Source organism: Eleginops maclovinus, chromosome 11 (genome assembly GCF_036324505.1).
Source record: "Eleginops maclovinus isolate JMC-PN-2008 ecotype Puerto Natales chromosome 11, JC_Emac_rtc_rv5, whole genome shotgun sequence".
Lineage (NCBI taxonomy): Eukaryota > Metazoa > Chordata > Actinopteri > Perciformes > Eleginopidae > Eleginops > Eleginops maclovinus.
This window is the reverse complement of record NC_086359.1, coordinates 7,486,442-7,506,323: the sequence shown is the minus strand read 5'-3', so window position 1 is coordinate 7,506,323 and position 19,882 is coordinate 7,486,442. Positions and strand designations below refer to the sequence as shown.

The window sequence follows — 19,882 nt, the reverse complement described above, 5'->3', positions numbered from 1 at the left end:
TTTGCCCAACCCGCCACCTCTATCCAGCGAGCGCACTGTAGTCCCACTGAAGCGACAACTGATGCTGACTGCTTCCCAACTTGCGTAAAGCGAAATGTTCTTTATACCACTTTATTCTCGGAACTTAACGTAAACCAGCAAATGACACCAGGCTGTTTTAGCGTCTCTTTTGTGTTAACTATTGCAGATAAAGCCGGAGTAGCCCACTGCACCCAGGGTTACATTAGTCAGGTGCATGAAACTGGGGCAATAGCCTATTTAGTTTTACGAGGATGGCCGCAGCCTAGTAGACATCTGCCTGTCGGGATGTGCACATGAATGTTGCGTTTCGAGTACACTGACTTCTGCGCGATTGTTTTTTGCCTTTGTCTTTTGTTAAGGACTGTCGGAGAGAGGATGGAAAAGGATTTACTTTCACTGGTTACTGCTGTTTCGTGTAAAGGTAGGACAAGCTGCGTTTTGTGAGTGAAGTCTGTGTAGTTATTGAAGATAGACATTGTAGCTTCAGCCTGTGGCTCGGTAAAGTCGTGGATTTTGCATGGAGGCGAGCTCCATCGCATCTGCATCAACATGGGAGACGATAAATGCACGCCAATATCTCCCGGGACAGTCTGCCTCTCGGGAATATTCATTTGAGTCGTTGGATTATGACAGCCTAGCCTTTTTGGTGTTGATTTAAATCTCTATGCTATAGGCTATGTCCTGGACTCGGACGGTGCATATGTCATCTCATCAGGTTTTCTTTTTTTAGATGTAGTTTATGTTGAAGTTGTAAAATGATCAAGAACATGCTATGAAGGGATGCATTTAGCATTAAGTAAACATTAGACCACGCAGATGGGCCTATAGTATAGAAGCAGAATCTTAATAAAAATATAATACAAAACAAAACGTTTAACAGTCATATGCAATTTTCTCACCCATGAATTAAACTTATAATTAAAGTTGGCTATGCTTTACACTTAACATTGCTGGGTAAATCACTCAGATGTTATTTATGTAAAAGTTTACATCAATGTTTAAAGTATAAGGCCTCTATTGGAAATCTGAGTTAAGAAAGTAGCATGAGCATGATTAGAATGTGTTACTGTGTCCATTTCAGAACAATGTTTCATATTATTGGATCAAAATGAGTGTGATTAATGTGTAAGCATTACACATGTTGCTGCTGGTTAAGGTAGATAAGTAGTTAATAATAATAAATAATCATTTCCTTTTTTTTTATTGTGCAAAATTATGTTTTATCAGTCCATTGTTTTCTTTTGTGAAAATAACACAACCCTGGAAGTCACTTGCTAAAAAAATAACAAGCCCTTGTGTCTTTTATAGGCGCTCTATTAAAGTAACAGACATTGTTCCCGATCCCTGGTATTTTATTTGGTGACATGATGTGATCCCCTGAGGCTGTGTAAGTTCACCAGGCTTTGATTTGGTTTGTTTAAAGATATGTCAATTTTGCTTCTCAGTCTTTTAGATGCAATATTCAGTGTTTGAAAGCAAGCGTTTGTAGTGCATCATTGACAACTATGCTATCATATTCTTGAAGCGATAAGCAGTACTCCTGAAATGTCTTCTTTCGATTTTTAGCTTTTAGAGTGCATTTCTTTAACAGCTCACCAGCTGAATCCAGATTTGTTCTTCTTTTTTATTGTGTCCAAATATAGGGTGACTGGGTGATGGAATTGTGATGAAGCCTAATCGGTGGGGAGATATGCTTCCTCAACACAGCTTCTCTCTTCTATTCCCTTATATTTGCTTCATTCTTCTCCTCTTCTGTTTAACTTCAATCCATGCCCAGTTCTTGACAGAACCTAAGTCAGGGCAAGGCCTGCTGCTTTTTACGCAGCCTGCCTACAATGCTTCCATTTTCGAGAACTCTGCAACGAGAACCTATACCAGGAGTGAGGCTAAAATGGGCATCATTCTTGGGCCACCCAGGTCTTTAGACATAAAATACTCCATTACGTCTGGAGACAGTGAGGGAATCTTCCAGGCTGAGGAGTTTGTAATGGGAGATTTTTGTTTCCTCCGTGTACGCACCAATGGAGGCAGTGGTGGTACATTAAATCGGGAAGTACAGGACAATTACACACTGATAGTTAAGGCTTCTGCCCACGGAGGGCTTGAGTCTTTAGCTACTGTTTATATCAAGGTAATGGATACCAATGATCTCCGACCTCTCTTCTCCCCTACCTCCTATTCCTACGTTGTTTCTGAGAGTGCCCCACTGGGTGCCAGCATAGGACGTGTTACAGCCACAGATGCTGATGTGGGTTCCAACGGGGAGTTCTACTACTTCTTCAAGAACAGAGTTGAACTCTTTGCTGTTCATCCAACTAGTGGTGTTATCACCCTAACTGGTCGTCCCAGGTTGGACAGACAAGAGCGATTTGAACTAGAGGTGCAGGTGGTTGACAGAGGGATGAAACTCTATGGGAACAATGGTATCAGCAGCACTGCTAGGCTGGTCCTAACAGTGGAGCGGGTTAATGACTTTGCTCCTGTTCTCAATGCAATTGCTGTTGTTCCAGAATGGGCTGACAAGGACCCAGTATATGCCATACTGACTGTGGAGGACAAAGACGAAGGGGTATCTGGGGATATAGAGTGGGTGTCCATCATTGAGGGTGACCCCCTTGAACAATTTGTGATTGATCGCTCGCCTGTCAGTAATGAGTATAGGGTTAAAACATCAGAATTGTTCGACTGGGATACATTCCCATATGGCTGTAACTTGACCTTCCAAGCAAAAGATAGAGGTATACCTCCTAAGTTTTCTAATACAGAAGTTGTGCAGTTGTTGGTTACAAAGCCGGACCCAGTGTTAGGGAATTTCGAGAAAGATGTTTATGAAGTCAAGCTGAGTGAAATAGCTCCCCCAGGCACTATTGTGGAGGTGGTGAAAATATCCCCAGCTCCTCTGAGTGTCAATTACAGCTTCAGCAACCCCTTAGATCTAATGTACTTTGATATAAACCCTTTGACTGGAGTTATCATGACCACAAGGCAGCTGACAAGGAAATCACAGGATTTCATGGAGATGGAGGTAGTGGATGTTATCAGTCAGCAGCAAGCAAGGGTCCAAATGACCATAGAGGATGCTAATGACAACTCTCCAGTGTTCAACAGGCCTCTCTATGAAATAGCAATCAACGAAAGCTTACCTGTTGGCACGGTTGCTCTTGTGGTGTCTGCTGTGGATGCTGATAAAGGAGAGAATGGCTATGTAACCCACACAATAAACGGAGAACAGTCTCTTCCCTTTACAATAGACCAGGTCACAGGGGAAGTGAGAATAACAAGAGACTTAGACTTTGAGTCATCAGATGATATCTATACTTTTGCAGTGCGGGCCTCAGACTGGGGTTCACCCTTCAGAAGGGAGAGTGAAGTTAATGTCACCGTTCGTCTGACAAATATAAATGATAACCAGCCTCTTTTTGAGAGTGTTTCTTGCAGAGGGATGATAAGCCGTGATTTCCCTGTCAGTCAGACTATTGTCACTTTGTCAGCCGTGGACATGGATGAGCTAGAAATGGTTACATACAAAATACTGTCTGGTAACGAGTTGGACTATTTTGAATTAAATCCAGAATCGGGGGCTTTGTCTTTGAAAAGATCGTTAGGAGTGGCTAATTTAAAAAGCGGGATATTTAACCTAAAAATAGTTGCTACTGATGGTGAGTTGTTTTCCGAACCTACATTTGTGAATGTATCTGTGGTGAGGGGTCGTCAGCCACCCAGGGGATTCAACTGCAAGGAGACCAGGGTTGCCCAGATGTTGGCAGAAAGAATGCTTTCAAAAGCATCCGCTATGGCTAGACCAAAACCAGAAGAGAAATATACAGACACACTTTTCTCTATAAACAAACAGGCTCCACAGTTTGAAGCCTTACCTACTAGTATTCTGGTGAAAGAGGACCTGACTTCTGGTGCTAGTGTATTTACAGTGAGAGCACGAGATGGGGACACAGGCTTCAATGGCCGTGTTCTCTTTTCCATATCTGATGGTAACAAGGATAACTGCTTTAATATCAACATGGAGAGCGGGTTGATAACTGTCTTAGAGCCACTTGACCGTGAGCGATTGGATCGTTACTTCCTTAATATTACCATTTACGATCAGGGCGCTCCTCTGATGTCCAATTGGAGATTACTGACTGTGATCATCGAGGACACAAATGACAATGACCCACAGTTTGATCAGGAAAGCTTCTCTGCTGTTGTTGCAGAAAACTCGGCCATCGGTGTAAAGGTTATAACAATCACTGCCTTCGACAGAGACATGGGTCAAAATGGACAAATATCCTACATAATGCTGACCAGTGTCCCTCAGTTTGGTATTGACAGTGAAACTGGAAGTGTATTTGTTTCCAGCTACTTGGACAGAGAAACTGTCCCAATGTTCACTTTAAAGATTGAAGTGAGAGACAAGGCTGAAAGAGCGACTCGGAGGTCATCAGTGACAACTCTTACCATAATTGTGGAGGATATCAATGATTGCGCTCCAGCTTTCATCCCTAGCAGCTATAGTGCTCGAGTGCTTGAGGACCTCCCTCCAGGGGCCGTGATTACCTGGGTGCAGGCTCAGGATCCAGACATGGGCCCTGGTGGACATGTCCGATACTCCTTGAGTAATGACTTCAATGGCACTTTTGAGGTATGTGATGTCACAAATGTGTAATGTCTAAACTGTTCCATATGCAGATCCTCTTTTTTTTTTTTTTACTCTTTATGATGCATGGGTTGTAATGCTTTTAACAGATTGATGCTGGGAGCGGAGCATTGAGGATAAGGAAGGAGCTGGACTTTGAGAAACAGCAGTTTTTTAACCTGACATTACAAGCTGAGGACAGAGGGGTACCCAGCCTAACCAGTCAGACATTTGTGGAGGTGGAGGTGCGTAACACACACACACACACACACACACACACACACACACACACACACACACACACACACACACACACACACACACACACACACACACACACACACACACACACACACACACGCACACACACGATAGTACAAGAAACAGGGTCAGAAGCAAATTCTAAATCATCAATTTGAAATCGACATAGGTCTGTTGATTAATTTCAGGTTTCAAATTGATTACATTTAATTAATTGAAATTAAATTAAATTCAGGTAAAATTAGCATTTAAAGTACACTTGCAAAGAAAAAATGTATTCATCAGAAAAGCTGCTAGCTGTAATTTAATTAATAGTACCATTGTTATATCAGTCTGAAGCTATGTTGTGTTTATGATACTACAGATAACTCACTTAATTTTTCAGATTGCCAGTCAAAATTTAAGTGAACCCTTACCTTTTTTCAGGTGGTGGACGTCAATGAGAATTTGTATGCACCCTACTTCCCTGAGTTTGCTGTGAGAGGCTCAGTGAAGGAGAACTCTCGAGCAGGCACAAGTGTCCTGACAGTCAGCGCTAAGGATGACGACAAAGGGCGAGATGGCGTGTTGAGGTATTCTGTCAGAGGAGGCAGCGGACTGGGCACTTTCACCATTGACGAGGACACAGGTGGGACAAAAGATCAATAACGAAGCCTATTTATGTAAAGTGGCTCTCCATTATCTCACAGTGCCATGCATGGAATTTAAACAGCCAAGTGCTTTGCGTATGTTTAGGAAATCTTACTATGCATCTGCCATGACTTTCACATGTGTAGTGGAAGAATATGTGCATTGAAAGGGGTGAAAGGGGTGAAAGGGGTGTGAGTTACAGTCAGACTCAGTGTGTGGACCGGGCCTCACGTGGAGCTGTGTACTGGGAGATCATTACTGAAATGAGGGCAGCATGGCAGGCACACTAGCCTCAGGCCGCCCAGTACAACTGATCCAGTGCTGTGTGGATAACATTGATCAAGGCTTTCCTGCACAGTTCCACTATCCTTTACAAAAGTAGTGAAATCACTGTGACTTATTTACGGAGGCCTGACCCAAAAAAGTGTGCTTTTGTCTCCAACTGTCCCGCATTGTCAAACCGCATCTGTAAAAACATATTGATCCAAAGTGAGACTCACTCACCCAGGGATAAAGTGTGTCAAATACCCTGTATTAAAATAGAACAGGTCATATAAATTCATGTACAGAATGAAATGCCAACTCTCTCCCATTTTCTATATTTCCGTTCAAGGAAAAGGACTCATATCTGTACATTTGATATTTCCGTGTGAACAAAAGCAGGTGTGAGAACTCTTACTTTCCCATCAAGGCTTCCTATCAAGGCTTGCAGTCTCTCTCTTTATCCCCGCAGCCGAAGCTTTTAAACCTAATCTGTCTGAAACATTTAAGCTCCACAATCAGTCCCTTATTCACCCATTCTCCAGGGGACCCCGTAGTGAGTAGTGCCTCATAATTACCACTGATGCAACGTCTTACCCATGACAGGTCCTGGACTTTGTACAAGCGTGCAAATTGGGAATCAAAATCCTATTGTTATCATCACATATGTACGCAGCAGGTCGAATGAAATCCTAAATTCAAGTGGCTGCCATCTAAAAATTTAACGAGATAATGTAGACATACAATAAGAACAGGTGATATTACTTTCTTATTAACCAATGCATTCTAATAGGAGGGTAATTGAGACTACTTAGTAAATAATTGTGAACAGCCATGTAGACCCTAAGCATCGTACGTGAAGCAACTGTTTAAATTAGTATCTTTACCCACATTTGTCCCTAATATGTATATAATAACAGCAATATTATTTAGTACAGTAACTTCTAAAGTAGATTTTCAGTAGGATTTTAACAAAATATGTGGCTATTTTAGCCATTACATTTGATTTCAGTTGTTATTTTAACGACAGCGTTCCTCTTTGCCTCTTCCTTTTCCTCTGGTCACGCTGGTGCCTACTGTACAGGACTTGCACTGGAGGCCTGTATTGACTTTAACTAGGGTAATTAGTATTGACTTTATTGAGAGGAAGCGAGAGAGAAACAGACGGCCAAATGGAAAGAATGTCACTTTTAATATGTATAAATAATTACTTGCGTATATGTACAGTATGTGTGCATGCTGTAGTCATGGACGACAGTGTTACAGAAGACCTAGACAGTCTTCTTCAATGTTACTTGGGGCTGTTATTTACTCATACTGGTATTAATACCTCAGTAGGGAGCATCACAGCCAGTGAGAAAGTTTATTGAGTGCAGATTTTTCAGGGGAAAGCAGAATGGTTGTTAGAGCCGAAAGTGGAGGGAGAGGGGAGTGGAAGTGAAGCAAAGAGAGGAAGTAAGGGGATGCAGGGGAGAGTGAAGTACATAAAAACTGTCAAAAGAAAATACTGCTTTCTTCTTCCCAGGCTTTTATATATATATATATATATATTCTGGAAGTTGTTTTGTAGTTGCATCTATTCCCCCATAAGCAACTCAAAAGTCTCTGACCCTTTTTGCTATCTGATTAGAAGAGACAGTAAGCCCATACCAAGTTTTCTCTCATCAAGTGTTTCATTTTATCTTGTAGCATAGATGTTTGTGTTGTCAGGCATGGACAGAGTAGTGCACCGTCCTCCCACCATGCATTTAGCTGCCTTGTTGAGTGGCTTGGCTCTGACTGCTTGTCAATCCGTGGCTCTTATTGCCAAAACTAAGTATGGGAAGATAGAGTGAGACAGACAGTGAGAGTGAGTAAAAGGGACAGAGAGAATTAGATATTATGTGAGGAATCTATTTTGTTAAGACTGCCTTAACTTGTGCATTACCTACTCCTTTAGTTTGTAAATGGGCTCGATGATGCATCTTGTGTTGCTAACGAGACCACCATTGTCTGTCGTATACTTAATTTAACGTTTATGAATTTCCCGGGTTTGATATTTAGATGCCTACGATGACTCACTCCGGTATGGATGGAGAATACAGGGGCTATCCATCAAAAGAAAAGTAGGATCTTCTCTGGCTTAAATACTTAGCACCCCTGTACTTTGAACAAAAATTGGTATTCTTGTCATCAGTTAGGGTGGAAGCAAGCGCTGCTATTTCTCATTGGGCAGTCGTGATAAAGCAGTCTTTAAGTTCTGGGCAAACACACTTTTAAAAAGTAATTTATCCTGTTTTGATAAAAAATGAACAAGCTTTACTTTAAATGTCTTCTTTCCTGCCACACTCAGAGCTACTCAGTTGTGCCTTAAGAGGCAGAGAAAAACAAACAATATTTTCCTCATCAATCTTGAGATTGATTATTTGATATGGTGACATTAACTCAATAGTGGGACCCCAAAACGGTTTCCCAAGAATGGAGAAGTTGAATAGACATGACAGATGGATGTAAACCCAAGAGTACTGTGAGCTTCAAGATTAGAAATTATGCCTTGACCCCTTCATTTCTTTTTTCCACTCTTTGAAGTGTGTTATTTATGGTGAGAATGGAGGCTGTCAAGTCAGATTTATATTGAATTCACTGAATAGTGCCTGTCGGTCTTAAAGTTCAAAGAGCTTTTGAAACAGCCAGCTCTGTTTTCCTTGCCTCTCTCTGTCGAGTTATCTGACAGAGATGGGATGGGGTTTGAAAAGGACATGGTCAAGGACGACAGAGCAAGGTTGTGTTTAAGCAAATACATTTACTATGCATTGTGCATGCTCCTGGGCAGCTACTTAGTCATAATCTGACACATACACACACTTTCTGGTGATAAGGTAACACCTATGGCATGTGGATGAAAAATCTGCAAAAGGACTTAAGAACCCACTTCTAGTCACAAAATTGCATGCTGATTACTTGGGCAATGATTTACTCTCATCATAACAATATCCATTTCAACAGTTATGTTGCCATGACAACAGAGTGGTAACATTGAACATTAAGACACATGTGAATTTTATGTTCAGAAATATGAGTTAAGGCCATTCAAGCATCAATGAATACTAATTCTATTCACGCCACTACACATAAGTATTCAAATGGTGATACTTACATATTGCAGGTCTTTGCATGCAAGAGCATAAACTCATTATCCTCATCAACATCCCTCAGTGGTTAATTATAAGAAATGAAATAGCCATGTTAAGGTAAGCCTAAAGTAAATGTATACTCTAACATGTGCCGTCTCAGCTCTGCCTAGCATCTTGTCGGGGTTAATTGCTTGTGAACTGAAGCATGACTTTGCAAGAATTGAGAAAACACTTATTGCACGCCTTAGCTCTAACGGACTTTATTTAAGTTAGTTAAAGTCACACAGTCATGCTGCCTTTTAAAAGTTTGTGTGCACGGAGCAGAAATTCATCAACAGCTAGTCCTTATTCTCAGTGGACTCAGTGGTTATTTTCTGTAAATAAAAATGACATGTGTTTTTTTTTTAATCAAAACTTTAGGTTTTTAAATAAACTGTGTGTGACAGTGATGAGCACTGTTGAGCTCCACTGCTCTTGGCAATGTATGACTATGGCATGAGTGAAGCCTTAAACCTACGGTGTGAGCATGTGTGTCATTTTTCCATTGATGTCCTGCATGGCTGATTTTCAAAAAAAAGAAGTAAAACAGGCACCCATTTGTTGTCCATTGTGGGAGTTCTCTTTGTCTTTCAAGAGGTCACCAGAGCTGTCAGCTACTCATCTTCCTTAGGGCGCCTAAACACACGCCAGTCACTGTGCATGAGTGTCTGAGTGTCTGCGTTTGTCTTTATTGGTGTAGGGCAGTTCAGGGTACGTTTAGCACCAAGCAAATTGCAGCTGGGAGCAGTTTGGTCAGCTGTGATTAGCTGTAGAGAGGCTGAAACATTGAAGGTGACTACAGCGGCGCCTCTAATGCCTGTGAATGTCACTGAAGCCGCGACACAACGTTTTTTCTCTGAATTTCTGTATTTTCCTCTAGAAAGTTAGTACTCAAAGACTTTTCCTCATGAGGTATTTGGGCAGTGCATTCTGCAGATGACACCCACATTGTCCCATCACTCACATGCACACCACCTAATAGATATGTTTTCTCAAGCCCGAGTAACAGTTCCATGAATCTTTTGTTCTGCTTCCAAAGGGGTTATTTACACTGCTGGAATCCTGGACTGTGAGACCAAAGACTCCTACTGGCTTACTGTATATGCCACAGACCGAGCAGTTACGCCCCAGTCATCCTCTATTGAAGTCTTCATACAGGTACCCATATTCTACTGGTAGTATCCACATTCATAAACATGAAGTTCCTTAATAAGCAGTTATTTCTGTTGCTGTTTTGAATAAAACTCTTCAGTTTAACCTTAATTGCTTACAAAATATCAAAAACATCATGCTCATTTATAATTTGGACAGATTTGTTTGTGACTCCAAAAGACATTTTTCAAAAGCACAATATTTGAAAGTCTACATTCGGTATTCTATGTTATTTTATATATACAAAATTGAGTTTTGTGTGGAGGTTTCTTTGCTTAATGTCACATGGAGCTCAGTGCAGTGGATAACTATAGCAATGCTCTGTCTGCGAGCTACAGATACCCACCAGAGGGAAGTCTCTGCTTCGGCTTCTTTTTTTTATTTTGCACCAAGTAATCCACAGACCAAACACTGAAATACACACATCACTGCTCCAACACTGCTCCCCGTTTGGGGCAGAGTTCAGCAGTGTATAAAAAAACAAACCGCCTTGTCTGGCTTCGGGATATTCAGGTGTGGCGGTGTGATCGGGCGCTTTACTCCCGGCCTCTTCGTCACGACGAAAATAGGGAGATTAATCAGGCACAGGTGCTCCTCATTCACCGGCTGAACGTCTTGGCTCTCTGTGCCTTGCAGCAAACACTCCATCAACGCTGTGTTTGCCATAAATATTCTAGATATATGCTGTAAGAAGGGAAATGAATTTGCAGTGCATTTAAAGTGTGACATCCATGACGTTTTCTGGTTAAAAAAATCCATTTTGTGATTGATAACAGATCAACCCAGACCAAGGACATGCTGCATTTCATGAGTTGTTGATTAAAAAAGATACCAAACGCTATATTACAATTCTGATTTAGAGGGTTATGTTTTATCAACACATCTTAGGCCAATTAAGATTTAACTCAGATAAATTACACGGTTGTAATATAAACAAACAACACTGCTTATTCCTGTCATTCTCCTCCGCCTTCTCGCCCTCTCGCAACTTTTCACTCTCTCTACCTCCTCATTTTCCTCTCCCCTTTTTCTCTCTCAGGTAGAAGATGTCAATGATAATGCTCCCCTCACCTCAGATCCTATCTACCACCCAGTCGTCATGGAGAACTCTCCAAAGGATGTGTCAATCATCCGCATCCAGGCGCAGGACCCTGACCTCACTGCCATTCCCAGTCGTTTAAGTTACCGCATCACCGCCGGCAACCCGCAGAATTTCTTCTCTATCAACCCCAGAACAGGTAATGCAACATTTTAAAGAGATGTTGGTATCATAATTGACAGTTTAATGTACTAGAATGAACTAGTAATTGGTATATCCTTACAAATAACACATTCATTATCCAAGTATTTTATGTTTACATGTTTGCATGTCTCTCAAATGACTTAAATGTTCTTTCATCATGTCCCTCCTACTTCAATTTCATTCAATAAAAGGCTTTGAAACCCACACAACAAATTAAAAAGACTTTTGTGCCCACACAATCAAAAATCTGAGACACTGATGAGCTGCCCTCCACACAATCTTCCCCACGCTCTTAACTGAATATTGCTTTCAGTCATCTTAAGGGGTGAAAGCTCTCTGCAATGCACTAGAGGAAATTAATGTTGTTAGTTTTGTATTAAGCCAGTGTGTGGGTGAATATCTTCTAGACAAGAAGGAGTTTAAATTAGTCAAAGCAATTTTCTTTTCCATTCCTTTTGTTCTCTCAAGGACGGTCAACTAGTATATTTCAATGCATTACTTGATTTATAGTAACATGAATAAAAACATGGTTTTCTTAGAGAGTTGAATAAAGTAGAAGGGAAAAGGAAATCTGAAGTTGTCAAAAGGTTTCAGGAGTATTATCTTGGATTTGGAATTAGATTTTTAATCAAAAAAGTACTGCCAACCACCATATGGGTTCACAATAAGCCCTGTACCATGGGATCAAGATAGGGTTTTAGTCTGAGCTTGTGAAAATGATGCTCAGACAGCCTGTGATTGTATATTACCTTCTCGAGCCTGTGGGAAAATACTGCATGAGAAATGAAGGTCTGTGATTGCGAAAAAAAAAAAAACCTCTTTGTGCAGAAAGACACATTTTGCTCCCTGTTCCTGTCCAGACTAATTTAACTTTAATGTGCACATGCAAAAATACCCGTCTGTCTCTGTTAATGTGGCCTAATTGGGTGTTAAAACCTGCTTCCTGATTTATGTAATAGTCAGTGGGCGGTTCTATTTCTGTCTGGTTAAATGGGGTTATAAAGGTGGGATCACACATTTTGGGTGTATTTTAAAATAGTCCATCAACTAAGTATTTCACTGCTATAGCATCTATGGACTCAAGATGGACAGATTCACAAGTTTTTTGTTTAAACGGTAGAACTCTCAAAGGCTTGTAAGCAGATGATAAGGAAACATTGATGGAGTAACCTTTTAAACTTAACATTACATCTTTGAGTTTTCATTTTACACTGTTTCCTGCTTTTAATCAGTACGCATGTATTCCCAAAAGTGAACAGACTGTTAGCACGACTTACCTTACGAGATAAATTGTGCACATATTTTATTTATATAGTCAAAATGCTTCCAAATCATTTATACACATCTGTGAATTTTATGTGCTCTGAAAAATCTTTATTTAGACATTTCACGCACTCGAATTCCCGGTACATTTTAACAGGCTTACAAAAACAGCAGCCTATGAACTGAATCTCATCTTCCGACATTATGCTTGAACAACATTTCAAAACTCATAGTCTTTTAGTGTCAAACTTTACCATATCTCTCTTTGATGGAAAACTCTATTGGGCCTGTATTGATCCCACACTTTTCTCTGTGCTCCTAAAACTACTTACAATTCTACTTTTTCTATTTTCAAGTATTTCTGATTTATTTACATATATATCTGCACAGAATACAAACATTAATAAAGCAAATAAATTCTGACATGCTTCACTTTTGACTGAAGTCGGAAGTCTGCAGAGGTCCCCATGCATTCTCGGTACACGCTTTGCTTGAAGCTTCAAGAATTATTAAAGAGTTGAAATGTTTTATTCAAATCTTGAGGAAAAAACAAAAATTGTGAAGTCTTTGCTGTCTCTGCCCTAGTTTAGGTTTTGAGTGTTTTGTAAACAACAAAGGGCACATTTCGGCATGTCACAGGGACCTGTATTCTGATTCCAAGAAATGTCAATGTAATGAGCAAAAGGCAATGGCCTATACAGTATGTGACTTGTCAGTTATGAAGCATTTTGGCAGAAGAAATGATTACCCTAATGGTGTGCTGCTGCGTGGTATGTCCGTTTCTCTTTCCCTCTGTGGATAGGCCTTTTTACATTACAGCATTATGTATAGACAATATTGATAACACATATGGAAGTGGATTGGACTGAACAAGGGTGAAAAGGCTAATATTGATCCCAAAAGAGAAACACTGGTCATCACACACTCATCAATATGCAAACTGTAGCCATCAAACAGGCAACCTCCCTTACTCATGACTCTTTGAAATCCTTCAGATTAGAATATGATTCATGTCGGTTAATCCTTAGCTGTAATGATTCGTTTCTGTCCTTGATCTGTTGCATTCATCAGATGTGTCACTAGCAAGTTTGTCACTGCGTTTTCAGTGAGAGCAGGAGAGATAGTGTGGCAAATTAATCCATTTATTCATTGGTTACAGTAGGTTAGAGAGGGCAGCTCTATTGCAATGTTTCGATGGTGATAAAGCCACCTCATAATGTGTGAAACTCACTTGAGAGTGTTTGTGCACATGTGTTTCTGTGTGAACCACAACTTTCATCCAACAGCTGTATACAAATGATTTGTGTGTGGGTGTGTGTGTGTGTGTACGCGCCACAGGGGAGAGGTTTTTAGCCATCTGAGTCCTGCTCTCTTTCTATTTGGGAGACCCTCAGTATCTTGTTATCTGTTACTCATTATTTTCATACTATCCAGATCACATTGATGACTATCTTGTTCACACTGAGATAAATGAACTGTCATTGCAATAACTGAGCAATAGGCTTTTAATGGTCTTTTCTCCTTCTGGTGTACTTCCACTAGCTTACTGAAGCGCATTAAATAATGTGAATGAAATTTGTGGATTATATTTTTAGTTTGGATCTACTATTTCCTGCAGCTTTAGAAAGGCATATCCATTACACTACAATGACTATAATGTTCACAAAAATGTGCATGACAGTTCCAGAAGATTAGTTTGCACAAAGGAGAGTTGCATTCAATAAATAGCACGCCTCACTGTTTGCCCAGTCCAAAACTTTCCATGTACCAGTGTGGCTTCATTGGATAGATGAAAAAACATCAGCCAGTTGATTGATTTAATTTCATGAAGTGGCAGCCTGCCACACTAGGTCCTGAGCTGCTGCAAAACCCCGTCAAAATTCAAATTGTTGTTTTTAGAACTGAGTTTTTGGGGGGGTTCAAAGTAATCCATTTTTCAACTTCACTCTGGAAGTGTCAGCTTGATGGGTTTGAGGTTTTGCTTCAATTCCCAAAATGTATTGAAGGCAAACTTTGAATGAGTGCAAAGTGTGCAAATGTGCTGTCACAGCTTCCAGGGCTGTCTGTTTGTCTCTGGGTGTGCGAGTGGAGCCTTCCCCCTTTGGGGGTGAAGAGAGAAAAGATAAGTGTTGACAAAGGGTGTTAGAAGGGATACTGGTTTCTAAAAAGTGCATGTTTGCAGAGAGCCGTCATGGAATCATGGCGGCTGTGACCTTTTCCTGCAATCAACTGTTCGATTGCACTGGCTTTGTTGTCCCATAATATTAATAAATCAATTGTACATGTTTGAGTCAATATTCATGATAAACAATGAACAAGAGGAAGAATTTAGAAATGTCAAGTTGGTGTTTTTTACTGTTGCTCCAGTTAGAAAACATGTCAGCTATTCCCCCTACATGGCAAAAAAATGGTTATGACAATGACATGACAGATATTGTGCGGAAATCCATATTTGCTACTGAACATTTTAAAGGAAGAAAAGTATTGGACCATGACACACATATTGTGAAGGCATGGGTGAGGATTTTTAGAGAATTCTTACCTATGTTCAATTAAAACCGGCGGATGTACCGTTGCAGATGTGCTGCACTCTGTAGATCATTGATTTTCATCAGAGTAATTCGCTCTATGTTCTGCTGAACAAGCCCCACCTCCCCCCCTCTTCCACCCCCCTACAGCTTGTGACCGCTGCTCTAGATTTACTCCTAATTTGCTTAATTGAAGTTAGCCTGCATAGCAAGCTCAAGGTGACACTTTCATATGCACTAGCATGGAAATGTGTAAGTGTGTGTTTGCACCATGGAATTAGTCTATTCATTTACTGCATAGATATTGTATTCATCCCAAAAAATTCTACTTCCCGCAACGGCTCATTACACTAAAACAAATGCGTCATTCAAGCACATTACCACAGTCATTTCACAAAGAATCTACACAGAAATAGCTCCTTATACAATACAGTGCTTTGGTGTGTATCTCTGCGTCGTAATGCTCACGTTTTCCAGAGTTTGGATGCCTTTGAGAAAGTTTGAATAGTATACAAGTATTGTGATGAACAACATCAATGTATTCTGGAGAACAAAGCCTGCTTACAATATTGTAAAACTGTCATTCATTAGGGTCGAATTTGCTTATGGATTAATGCATGCGTTTTTTAATCCTTGTGGGCTTTCTGGCTTGGATAATGTCAGGGGAGCTTTTCATTTTAACTAGCAAAGTTTTTACTGAATTAACACAGCAGTTATTAATTCACACTCACTGTTGCTGTGTGCGTTGAGAATACATAACAAAAAAGGAAACACTTAAAATACAAAAAGAGAACATAAACTATCAGAGGAACATTTGGCCTTTGTTGTCTGTGATCAGCAATGCAGCCTGCTAGGGTTGGTCAAGCTGTCATCGGAATAATCTGATTCGATCAGTTACTATCAATAGCCTCACTCCTTTCGCTCTGTCATGGTGGCATGCTGGCCAACTAAGTGACCCCCAGCTATACAGTTCCATATGAACATGTGCCAAGTGCCGTCATCTCTGCCAGGACTGCAGGCTCTAGTCTGTATGTGTGCGTGTTGGTGCATACATGCACTCAGTGTAAGAATTCCTTGTTAGTGTTTAGTTTGGCTTTAATGTTTAAATGTTATAATATTTATAAACCTCTGAATGGAGATCATGCATCTTTTATGAAACTTGTATAATCACTGAATGATAAGGAGACAAGGACTGTAATCTAATTTGTTTATCCACCATCTGCGTCTGTGTTTGTGTAATCTAAAGTTGTTCTTTTGCGATTCTTAGGTCTGATCAAGACAACCGCGAGAAAACTGGACAGAGAACAACAGGCTGAGCACTTCTTAGAGGTACAGAATAACATTAACCGTGTTTATTGGTTTTTGCTATTATTATTTATCTGGCCATGCCGCCTGCCACTAGCCACCATTAACAGAGACGGTGTGGAGGACAAACCTGGCAGGCCTTCAACAGTCCATAAACTGTGATGAATGGCTGTAGTTTTGGGCCCCAGGTTTAGGAATTTCTAAATATAATCATTCATCATTGGTTATCTTTTCTACTCAGGACGAGAAAAGGGAGGAGAGGAGTTTCTCTGCCCCGCATTTGATAAGCGCAGACACTGGGCACACAGATAACTCTGTGATTACTATTTCTCGTTGCTCCTGCTGCTCTGCATGCAGATGAACATGATAATCAGAGATTCTCGACTTCAGAGACCCGAGCAAACTTCCACTTCCCCAGACTTCTCTTACACATTATTGAATGCTGTTGAATCTGCGAGCACTTTGCCCTTCTACAAAATGGAATGAAATAACCCCCAGTTCACCTGCAGCATTGCAGCGTAGTGTTTTCTTTCCGTATTGCCAATTGACTTGTCTACACACAATAACTCTTTGTTCTGCTTTGTTCGGCTTCAGTATGAAATAGGAACACAGCGTATGACAGCACACTACAAAATGAAAAAGTTGGGCAAGGACGCTTCCACCTTACAGCATCATATAGTCAAACATTCACACCTGAAGGGAGTTTGAAATTGGGGCCAGAGAAGCCTTTGTTGTTACATCCTCCTGTCCAGTCCTGTCCTGTCCTGTCCTGAGATTTCGATATAAATGCCGCTCCATGCATGCCACCCACTGCTTCGTCTGCCATTCTCTGCGGCCTGTTGGTAATTAATAGTCTAGTGAGCAGTCAGGCTGGCAGCGGCGGTGTTCACCCTTTCCTGATCCAATTGATCAATGATCAGACCTCTGCCTCCGCCTCCAGGGATCAATAACACAAAGAGATTTCCCATCAGCTCAGCCACACAGTGTGAGATTTAAGATGTTGATAAATTCATGCAAATCCTGCACATGACAAACCAGGTTCACAAGACATTAATGACTCATTATGTCTCTGTATTACTCAGGTAACAGTAATAGACGGCCCAGTGACCACCCGGCAGTCTACTGTGTGGGTCATAGTTCACGTGGAGGACGAGAACGACAACCCGCCTACATTCCCCGAAGTCACCTACCGCATCAGCTTGACCGAACGAGACCGCAACAAACGTGGCGAACAGGTGTACCGTGTCTTCGCTTATGACCGTGACCTAGGAGCCAACGGTAACATCACCTACAGCATTGTCGATGGTAATGGGGATGACAAGTTCAGTATTGACCCCAGGACTGCCATGGTGTCATCCAAGAAGATGGTGACAGCGGGAAGCTATGACATCCTCACTGTGAGTTTCATTTTCCAAGTTTCTTTTTTTAAATAGCATGCAACTTGGCATACTTGAATATAAATCTCTATTAAATAATATTGTCTTACTACGGATAAGACTGTGACCGCTCTCAGGAATAGTGCTTCTCTCTTTCCACTTGCAAAGCGCTGTCCCAATTTCCTTTCTTCAAAATAAATTCATAGCCACGTGGGTTCCATTAGGTTAGTGGATCTGCTTACATGCATTTGCAAATTTGGCAGGAACAAACAGAGTCACGTAGTTCATTTTTCATCGGGCTCAAGCCCAGGTATGAGAGCTTGTTGGTTTTTGGTGTTACCATGGCCAAATGGACTCAAAAGCGCCAAGGTGGATGGAGTGGCACAGCTGAATTTGTGTTTATGCACATCAGGTGGCACAAAGCATTTATGATTCTCTGGCAGTAAATGTCAATGCTCACTCACAAGCACATATTGCAATTTTAGTGGTCGTATTTGTATATGAAATTATTCATGCTGATAGTGTCTGCTGTCTATTCACCCTGCTCCAGTCCCTTTTAAGTATGCGCTACGAAGAACTGATTTATCTTATGCGTCTGGTTCACTGATTAGTCTCTCACGCCCATGTGCCCTTTGAGCTTGTGACCACTTTGGAACTGGAATGTGAGATCGACAATGAACACACCGGTTTTCTCTCTTTCATATGTGTTTCTTGGTTTTCTCGTAACACTGAGTGAATAATTGTTCCAATAATGTATTTGTCTCACAGGTTCTGCTCTTTAATGAGCACCACTTAGTGCCACATTTTACAATTGCCTCTGACATGCTGCATGTTCCTCCGAAGAGTTTTCTTTTATCGCTAATGTTTTCCAGTTTGATGTGTGAAAAGCAGAGCGAGGTATTTAAAGTCAGGCAGGGACAGCCATCCCATTAAGCTGTAATTTCTGGAATCAATTTTGAGGTTAGTAAAATATTATTTATGGATAGGAGGTTGTCGCTGAGGTGCAGGTGTTAGTAAATGTAGATGAGTATAGAGCTCATCGGCATAGTTTTGACATAAATGTGGCCAGAATACTAATACTTTCTCACTGCTTGCTTGCCCTGAATACATGCATACTAACATAATGTTAAACACTCCTTTCGCTTGTTTACCTGTCTGGTTTATCATTGTTAAATGTTCCCCAAATGCCTGATTCATTGGCTCCAGCATGTGTCAGCTAAGTATTTGGTTTCTCCGTATTGTTCCCTCTTTCAGATAAAAGCCGAGGACAGCGGTGATCCCCCATTATGGTCCACTGTCAAACTCCACGTAGAGTGGATTCGAAAACCCGTCCCCTCGCCTGTACCTCTACTATTTACCCAGAGGTCCTACAATTTCTCCATTTCGGAGACAGCTGTCGTGGCTCAGCCGGTGGGAGTAGTGGCTGTCAGCCAGTCGAGCACACCTGTCTGGTTCAATATTATCGGTGAGAAAATTAATGTGTGACAACAAACTAACAAAGAATAATGCGTATTCATAATGTTTTCAGGTGACACATGCATTCAAATGCGACCCAGCCACACTATCAAATTGAACTAAATAAGTCTTGTCATCTGTCATGTTGTATAGTTGATGTATTTAAAAGGGAATTTACTAACCCTATCAATCATGACTGTAAAGAGACAGTCAAAATTGAAATGGTATTTCCATATGCATGCTGGAATAATACAATACTAGTTTTGAGAGATGTTATTTGGGTCAGACCTACGCTGGGTGAGCCGAATTAACACAATGGAAATAATGCAATTCACTCCATGCAGTGTAATAGTTTGCAAGTGTTACAATTCTTGACTCAAACTGCAGGCTTTCCCACAGACTTCCATAACAGCTATGGACATATTTCAGCTGATTTATAAAACCTTTTACGGCATGAGAGATACTAAAGACAGTTTCTCAGGATCCAAAGTAGCTTGTTAAAATCGAAAGGCTCTTTTGTTGCGATTAACTGTACGCAGGTAAAAGTTAATTATCTAAATAAAACGTTTCACTACTTTAAAATGGATTTTGTTAAAAGCATA

General features: G+C 40.8%; 1 protein-coding gene across 1 annotated transcript in view; it reads left to right on the top strand.

The window, feature by feature from the left end:
- Nucleotides 1–1,687: 1,687 nt before the first annotated feature.
- LOC134872205 (protocadherin Fat 3) overlaps nucleotides 1,688–19,882 on the top strand; it is a 54,665-nt gene continuing 36,470 nt past the window's right edge. Inside the window, exons 1-8 of the mRNA XM_063895385.1 lie at nucleotides 1,688–4,660; nucleotides 4,765–4,899; nucleotides 5,342–5,543; nucleotides 9,998–10,116; nucleotides 11,150–11,348; nucleotides 16,412–16,473; nucleotides 17,532–17,846; nucleotides 19,080–19,290. Of these exons, the coding sequence (XP_063751455.1) occupies nucleotides 1,688–4,660; nucleotides 4,765–4,899; nucleotides 5,342–5,543; nucleotides 9,998–10,116; nucleotides 11,150–11,348; nucleotides 16,412–16,473; nucleotides 17,532–17,846; nucleotides 19,080–19,290 (4,216 nt within the window). The remainder of the gene's footprint in view (nucleotides 4,661–4,764; nucleotides 4,900–5,341; nucleotides 5,544–9,997; nucleotides 10,117–11,149; nucleotides 11,349–16,411; nucleotides 16,474–17,531; nucleotides 17,847–19,079; nucleotides 19,291–19,882) is intronic.